Source organism: Pan troglodytes, chromosome 20 (genome assembly GCF_028858775.2).
Source record: "Pan troglodytes isolate AG18354 chromosome 20, NHGRI_mPanTro3-v2.0_pri, whole genome shotgun sequence".
NCBI lineage: Eukaryota > Metazoa > Chordata > Mammalia > Primates > Hominidae > Pan > Pan troglodytes.
In genome coordinates, this window is record NC_072418.2 from 57923629 (window position 1) to 57932016 (window position 8388).

The 8388-nt window shown below is 54.2% G+C and overlaps 1 protein-coding gene and 1 long non-coding RNA gene across 3 annotated transcripts in view; one reads left to right on the plus strand and one right to left on the minus strand.

The window, feature by feature from the left end:
- PPP1R12C (protein phosphatase 1 regulatory subunit 12C) overlaps positions 1 to 2615 on the minus strand; it is a 28848-nt gene extending 26233 nt beyond the window's left edge. For both annotated transcript variants that reach the window (XM_016936852.4, XM_016936851.4), the window contains exon 1: positions 2220 to 2615. In XM_016936852.4, coding sequence (XP_016792341.1) covers positions 2220 to 2540 — 321 coding nt within the window. In that variant the 5' untranslated portion in view covers positions 2541 to 2615. The remainder of the gene's footprint in view (positions 1 to 2219) is intronic.
- A 48-nt stretch (positions 2616 to 2663) lies between these two features.
- Positions 2664 to 8162, plus strand: LOC134809053 (uncharacterized). Its single transcript, XR_010153628.1, has 2 exons — positions 2664 to 2967; positions 5755 to 8162. It is a non-coding gene; the product is annotated as an uncharacterized LOC134809053 (long non-coding RNA).
- Positions 8163 to 8388: the final 226 nt, after the last annotated feature.

Sequence of the window (8388 nt, forward strand, 5' to 3'; positions counted from 1 at the left end):
AGGGAAGCCTGAGCGCCTCTCCTGGGCTTGCCAAGGACTCAAACCCAGAAGCCCAGAGCAGGGCCTTAGGGAAGCGGGACCCTGCTCTGGGTGGAGGAATATGTCCCAGATAGCACTGGGGACTCTTTAAGGAAAGAAGGATGGAGAAAGAGAAAGGGGGTAGAGGCGGCCACGACCTGGTGAACACCTAGGACGCACCATTCTCACAAAGGGAGTTTTCCACACGGACACACCCCTCCTCACCACAGCCCTGCCTGGACGGGGCTGGCTACTGGCCTTATCTCACAGGTAAAACTGACGCACGGAGGAACAATATAAATTGGGGACTAGAAAGGTGAAGAGCCAAAGTTAGAACTCAGGACCAACTTATTCTGATTTTGTTTTTCCAGACTGCTTCTCCTCTTGGGAAGTGTAAGGAAGCTGCAGCACCAGGATCAGTGAAACGCACCAGATGGCCGCGTCAGAGCAGCCCAGGTTCTGGGAGAGGGTAGCGCAGGGTGGCCACTGAGAACCGGGCAGGTCACGCATCCCCCGCCTTCCCTCCCACCCCCTGCCAAGCTCTCCCTCCCAGGATCCTCTCTGGCTCCATCGTAAGCAAACCTTAGAGGTTCTGGCAAGGAGAGAGATGGCTCCAGGAAATGGGGGTGTGTCACCAGATAAGGAATCTGCTCAACAGGAGGTGGGGGTTAGACCCAATATCAGGAGACTAGGAAGGAGGAGGCCTAAGGATGGGGCTTTTCTGTCACCAATCCTGTCCCTAGTGGCCCCACTGTGGGGTGGAGGGGACAGATAAAAGTACCCAGAACCAGAGCCACATTAACCGGCCCTGGGAATATAAGGTGGTCCCAGCTCGGGGACACAGGATCCCTGGAGGCAGCAAACATGCTGTCCTGAAGTGGACATAGGGGCCCGGGTTGGAAGAAGAAGACTAGCTGAGCTCTCGGACCCCTGGAAGATGCCATGACAGGGGGCTGGAAGAGCTAGCACAGACTAGAGAGGTAAGGGGGGTAGGGGAGCTGCCCAAATAAAAGGAGTGAGAGGTGACCCAAATCCACAGGAGAACGGGGTGTCCAGGCAAAGAAAGCAAGAGGATGGAGAGGTGGCTAAAGCCAGGGAGACGGGGTACTTTGGGGTTGTCCAGAAAAACGGTGATGATGCAGGCCTACAAGAAGGGGAGGCGGGACGCAAGGGAGACATCCGTCGGAGAAGGCCATCCTAAGAAACGAGAGATGGCACAGGCCCCAGAAGGAGAAGGAAAAGGGAACCCAGCGAGTGAAGACGGCATGGGGTTGGGTTAGGGAGGAGAGATGCCCGGAGAGGACCCAGACACGGGGAGGATCCGCTCAGAGGACATCACGTGGTGCAGCGCCGAGAAGGAAGTGCTCCGGAAAGAGCATCCTTGGGCAGCAACACAGCAGAGCGCAAGGGGAAGAGGGAGTGGAGGAAGATGGAACCTGAAGGAGGCGGCAGGGAAGGATCTGGGCCAGCCGTAGAGGTGACCCAGGCCACAAGCTGCAGACAGAAAGCGGCACAGGCCCAGGGGAGAGAATGCAGGTCAGAGAAAGCAGGACCTGCCTGGGAAGGGGAAACAGTGGGCCAGAGGCGGCGCAGAAGCCAGTAGAGCTCAAAGTGGTCAGGACTCAGGAGAGAGACGGCAGCGTTAGAGGGCAGAGTTCAGGCGGCACAGCAAGGGCACTCGGGGGCGAGAGGAGGGCAGCGCAAAGTGACAATGGCCAGGGCCAGGCAGATAGACCAGACTGAGCTATGGGAGCTGGCTCAGGTTCAGGAGAGGGCAGGGCAGGGAAGGAGACAAAGTCCAGGACCGGCTGGAGAGGCTCAACATCGGAAGAGGGGAAGTCGAGGGAGGGATGGTAAGGGGGACTGCAGGGGTCAGCACAGGCTGCCAAAGCCAGGGCCAGTTAAAGCGACTCCAATGCGGAAAAGAGTAGGTCGAAGGGGAATGGTAAGGAGGCCTGGGGCAGAGTGGTCAGCACAGAGTGGCTAAGCCCAGGGCCAGTTGAAGCGGCTCCAATTCGGAAGTGGGGTGGTCGAAGGGGAATGGTAAGGGGGACTGGGACGGGGTGTCAGCATAGGGTGGCAAAGCCCAGGGCCAGGAACGACGGGGCGGATCGAGACTGGCAACGGGGAAGGAGGATGCCCCAGGTGGCGCAGCAGAGGGTGGACCTGGCCCCGGGAGACGCCGGGCGGGGGGCGCTGACCTGGTGCAGGGCGCTGATGCCGTCGGCGTTGGTGGAGTCCAGCACGGCGCGGGCGGGCGGCGGCGCGGCGGGGTCGAGCTCGGCGCCGGGGCCAGGGTCGGCGGCGCGCAGCATCAGACGCGCCTCGTCCAGGTCGCCGCCCGCACAGGCCGCCAGGAACTCGGCGGCGCGCTCGAAGCGGACGGTGCGGGCGCGGCGCTCTCCGGGGCCAGACTCGGCGCCCGCCCGCGCCCCCCACTGCCGCAGCTGCTCCCGTCGCCGCTCCCGGGCAGCCGCCGCCGCCGCCCCCGGGCCAGCCGCCGGGCCATCCTCTCCGGACATCGCACCGCCCGCCCGCCCAGCGAGCGAGCGAGCGCCGAGCCCCAACCGCCGCCACCACCCGCCCGCCCGCCCCGGGGGCCGCCGGGAACTGCCGCTGGCCCCCCACCGCCCCAGGGATCTCCCGGTCCCCGCCCGGCGTGCTGACGTCACGGCGCTGCCCCAGGGTGTGCTGGGCAGGTCGCGGGGAGCGCTGGGAAATGGAGTCCATTAGCGGAAGTTGCCCTTGGCCACTTCCAGGAGTCGCTGTGCCCCGATGCACACTGGGAAGTCCGCAGCTCCTAGGCGCCCAGTGGAAATCGCCAGATGAGGGCCTCCTCCGGGGAATGCTGGGAAATGGAGTCTACAGGCAGGAGGGGTGCCCCCCCGGCATACTAGGAAGTATATAGCACCGGGTAAAGGGGATGAATAGCAGGCTGCCCCGGGGCAGGTAGGAATTCGACTGGACAGCCGCGTGGGAGGGAGTGCGGGGAGAGGCAGAGTTGTTTTGTTATTGTTGTTTTATTTTGTTTTCTTTGTTTTGAGACGGAGTCTCGCTCTGTCGCCACGTTGGAGTTCAGTGGCGCGATATCGGCTCTCTGCAACCTCCGCTTCCCAGGTTCAAGCAATTCTGCCTCAGTCCCCAGAGTAGCTGGGATAACAGGCGCGCGCCACCCCGCCCTGCTAATTTTTATATTTTTAGTAGAGACGGGATTTCACCATGTTGGCCAGGATGGTCTTGATCTCTTGACCTCATGATCCGCCCGCCTCGGCCTGTAATCCTGCTGGGATGACGAGCGTGAGCCACCATGCCCAGCTGGGTTTTATTTATTTTGGGTTTTTTCCTGACCCCTTAACTAGAAATAAGCTCCACGAGAGCGGGATCTTTTGTCTTCTGTGCACTACTTGTCCTCGGTTCTTAGAACAGAACCTGAGAGAACGTGATCGCAAATATTTTTGGAATGAATGAATGAATGGGTTCACCAGGGCACCATGGGAAACTGAGTCCGCAACCTAGAAGCCATGAAAGACAGTCCACTTCCAAGCTCCCCTGGGTGACCTCGCAGGGCATGCTGGGAAATGAAATTTGCGGTGAAAAGGTCAGGACCACGATCCTAGGGCACGCTGGGAAATGTAGCCCACAGGGCCACACCCCTAAAAGCACAGTGGGGTGCAAGGCAGGGCCCCAAGGCATTTAGGGCTCGGGGCAAGAGAAATCCACACTCCACTCCCTAATGGTAATCCCTGAGCCACACCGAGTAAAGGAACCCAAGACACAGTGTCCACAGGGACAGGGCTCTCAGAGCTTTCACTGGCCCGCGCTTCTCCTGCGCCCACCCGGACCTCCTGGGAACCGCCCAGGCCCTCGCGCGCTCTCAAGGCATGCTGGGATTGGTGGTCCCGGGCAAGGAGTTCCAGCAGGTGGGGGGCGAATCACCTTTCAGCGGGCCCAAGCGACGAGCACACCTTGATCTTCACCTTACGGATCCTGCGCCCAACTCCAGATTGGGAAGGTGGCTGGCACTTTGAGACAGGAAGAGTCCCATAAAAATCATACAGAAAAGGGCCAAAATCGGGACAGAGACTACAGACTGTGTCCCAAGCGCTGTGGGAGTTTCCCACCCACTCTGAAGTCCTTGGGTTTGCGCGGAGACGTAAACTGCGCATCCCACGAGGCCTGTTTCTTTCCCTCTCTCTTTCTCTTTTGTTGTTGTTGTTGTTGCTGCTGCTGTTACGAAAATTTTTGTGGTTTTATTGTATCATGAGGCATTGAAACATCCGGCGACTCAATGTCTAGGCGGTGAGGCAGCCGCTTTCTCCTTCACTTTCTTTGGGTTAAGTAGAGCAACTTGTCAGTAGATTTTTTTTTTTTTTTTTTTGAGACGGAGGCTTGCTCTGTCGCCCAGGCTGGAGTGCAGTGGCGCGATGTCGGCTCACTGCAAACTCTGCCTCCCGGGTTCAAGCGATTCTCCTGCCTCAGCCTCCCGAGTAGCTGGGGTTACAGGCGTGCTCCACCACGCCCAGCTAATTTTCGTTTTTTAGTAGAGACGGGGTTTCACCATGTTGGCCAGGCTGGTCTCCATTTCCTGACCTCGTGATCCGACTGCCTCGGCCTCCCAAAATGCTGGGATTACAGGCGTGAGCCACCGCAACCGGCCAGATTTTTTTTTTTAAAAGGACAGCCTTTTGCATTACTTAAGTCTTTCCAAGGCATGCGCTGGTACAACACAAACTTCTCCCATTACATGCAACTAGTCTAGTGTCCAGACGTCATGCACAACACCTTGGTGGCATCAGCACACTGCGCCCACTCCCACTGCGACCCTGCTCATTTGTGCATCATATCTGGAGGAGTGGCAATAGTTCTGGAGAGAGGAGGGAAGAGGAGGCAGCGTGAGGGCCCAGTGGAGAGGAGGTCAGCTGAAGTTGTGCAGAGCAAGCCTGCATATCATTGGTGCAAACCCAAGCATCATTGCATCGCTGATGTTTTGTTTTGTTTGGTTTGGTTTGGTTTTTGAGACGGAGTCTCACTGTGTCACCCAGGCTGGAGTGCAGTGATGTGATCTCGGCTCACTGCAACCTCCGCCTCCCAGGTTCAAGTGATTTTCCTACCTCAGCCTCCCAAGTAGCTGGGATTACAGGCGTGCTCCACGCCTGGCTAATTTTTGTATTTTTAGTAGAGACAAGGTTTCACCATGTTGGCCAGGCTGGTCTCGATCTCCTGACCTCAAGTGATCCACCCGCCTCAGCTTCCCAAAGTGCTGGGATTACAGGCATGAGCCACCACACCCAGCTGATGTTCTTTAATAGGAATATCTGGTGGAACCCCAAGATGGGGTCTTCATCCGCCACGAAGCCTGTTTCTATAGAAAGGGATAGTTCTGGTGGCTCTTAGGTGTGGTCCCTGAACCCCACACTTTCCACATACTTACACACCAACCTCCTTCCCCCAGGAAAACAAGAAGTCGGTCTTCAGGGTGTTATCGTGTAGCTCTGGTTCTGTATGTATTCTGTGCCTTTATGTATAATTGTGTGTATTTGCAATCATGTCTGTGGCCGGATGTATGTTGTTTATGAGTTTGTGTTTATGGTTTGTTTTTGTTTGTTTGTTTGTTTGTTTTGAGATGGAGTTTCACTCTTGTCATCGCCCAGGCTGGATTGCACTGGCGCAATCAAAAAAGAGTAAAATAACAGAAATCAGAATGGGCTTATAATACTCTTACCCCTCTCCACACAGGACAGAAGAGTCAATTTTATACTTTTGTGGATGTTCTAACTTCACCTGCTTATCTGAACCATCTTTATGGTGCAGACTAATATCTATTTTTCTGCTGTTACAGAAGAAGTGGGAACATTTTCTTCTTATCTTTCTGAGGTTATTTACACCAGTGAGGAGGGCCTGCAGTTCCAAGGTTAAGCACCAACATTCCACTGTTATCATTGAGAGCAAACAGCAGGCCCTAGAAGTGAAAACAAAACCTTTACCACAGAAAGACAAGAGCAAAAGATGATGTTCTTGAGTGGCATATGAAGATGCTCACAGCCAACATCACATGCCTATCAGATATTTTATGTACATCATCTCATCAACTCCAGGAGGCAGAGACTAAGAGACTAGCCCCAGTCACAGAGCTAGAAATTGGCCAAGACAAGGTTCAATCTGAGGACTGTCAAATCCAGAACTGGAATTTCTTTTTTTTTTTTTTTGAGATGGAGTCTCGCTCTGTCACCCAGGCTGGAGTGCAGTGGCATGATCTCAGCTCACTGCAACCTCCACCTCCTGGGTTCAAGCGATTCTCTTGGGACTACAGGTGCACGCCACCACGCCTGGCTAATTCTTGTATTTTTAGTAGAGACGGGGTTTCACCATGTTGGCCAGGATAGTCTCAAACTCCTGACCTCATGATCTGCCCGCCTTGGCCTCCCAAAGTGCTGGGATTACAGGCATGAGCCACTGCACCTGGCCTTAGAAGCCTCAGTTCCTGATGGCAGTTGGGATCTGCCTTTCCTTCCCTGGACTGCCTACCTCTTGTCTTTTAGGTTACATATAAGAAAACAAACCTCCAATTCACCAAAACTATTGTTATTTGGGGAGCTGTCTCTTACTATCAGCCAAACATAACTCCTCAATGACATTGTTAGTTTAGCACTGCCATTATAATCAGGAGGGATCTGGGTCCAGCTGTGGGAACATGAAGAGGCACTGGTGGGATGACCACAGCCAGCCCCTGTTGATTCACCAGGAGACTGCAGATGCATGAGGAAGTCCAGCCAAGATCAGCCAGACAAGAACTCCCAGCGGAGCCCAGCCCAATTTGCCAACTCTCAAACTATAATTTTTTTTTTTTTTTTTTGAGACGGAGTCTCGCTCTGTCTCCCAGGCTGGAGTGCAGTGGCGCGATCTCCCCTCACTGCAAGCTCCACCTCCTGGGTTCACGCCATTCTCCTGCCTCAGCCTCCCGAGTAGCTGGGACTACAGACGCCTGCCACCACACCCGGCTAATTTTTTTGTATTTTTAGTAGAGATGGGGTTTCACTGTGTTAGCCAGGATGGTCTCAATCTCCTGACCTCATGATCCGCCCGCCTTGGCCTCCCAAAGTGCTGGGATTACAGGCATGAGCCACCGCGCCCAGCCCTCAAACCATAAGTTAAACAGATGACTGCTGACTCAAGCCACTAATATTTGGGGTAACTTTTTTCTTTTTTCTTTGCTTTTTTTTTTTGAGACCAAGTCCCACTCTGTCATCCAAGCTGGAATGCAGTGGCATGACCTCGGCTCACTGCAACCTCCACCTCTGAGGTTCAAGTGATTCTCCTGCCTCAGCCTCCTAAGTAACTGGAATTACAGGCACCAGCCACCATGCCTGGCTACTTTTTGTGTGTTTTCAGTAGAGATGGGGTTTCACTATGTTGACGAGGCTGGTCTTGAACTCCTGGCCTCAAGTGATCCACCTGCCTCAGCCTCCCAAAGTGCTGGGATTACAGGCAGGGGTGAGCCACTGCGCCCACCTGGGGTAACTTTTTATGCCACAAAAGCAAATTGATGCAGGCATTCCAAGAGGCCTTTGAGCCTCTTGCAAGTCAAGCTGATTGCAAGACACTCTGCCTTTGATAAAATGTAGTGGACAGAGAAGCAGTGGTTTCAGTGGCAGAGATGACAAATTGTTGCCCAATATTCGTTGTCCCCTTCTTTCTCAACATAATGGAACCTCTGATTTATGCTGGGTTTAGCATAGCCATCTAGAATAATGGTTACATTTCCCAGTGTCGGGCCTCCGAGCCCAAGCTAAGCCATCATATCCCCTGTGACCTGCACATATACATGAAGATGGCCTGAAGCAACTGAAGATCCAAAAAAGAAGTGAAAATAGTCTTACCTGATGACATTCTACCATTGTGATTTGTTCCCGCCCCACCCTAACTGATACGATATATTCTGCCTGGTCCTTAAGAAGGTACTTTGTAATATTCTCCCCCGCCTTTAAGAAGGTACTTTGTAATATTCTCCCTGCCCTTGAGAATGTACTTTGTACGCCCATCCCAAACCTATAAGAACTAATGATAATCCCACCTTTGCTGACTCTGTTTTCGGACTCAGCCCACCTGCACCCAGGTGAAATAAATCGCCTTTTTGCTCACACAAAGCCTGTTTGGTGGTCTCTTCACATGGACGTGCGTGACATTTGGTGCCGTGACTCAGATCAGGGGACCTCCCTTGGGAGATAAATCCCCTGTCCTCCTGCTTTTTGCACCGTGAGAAGGATCCACCTATGACCTCAGGTCCTCAGACCAACCAGTCCAAGGAATATTTCACCAATTTTAAATTGGGTAAGCGGTCTCTTTTTACTCTCTTCTACAACCTCTCTCACT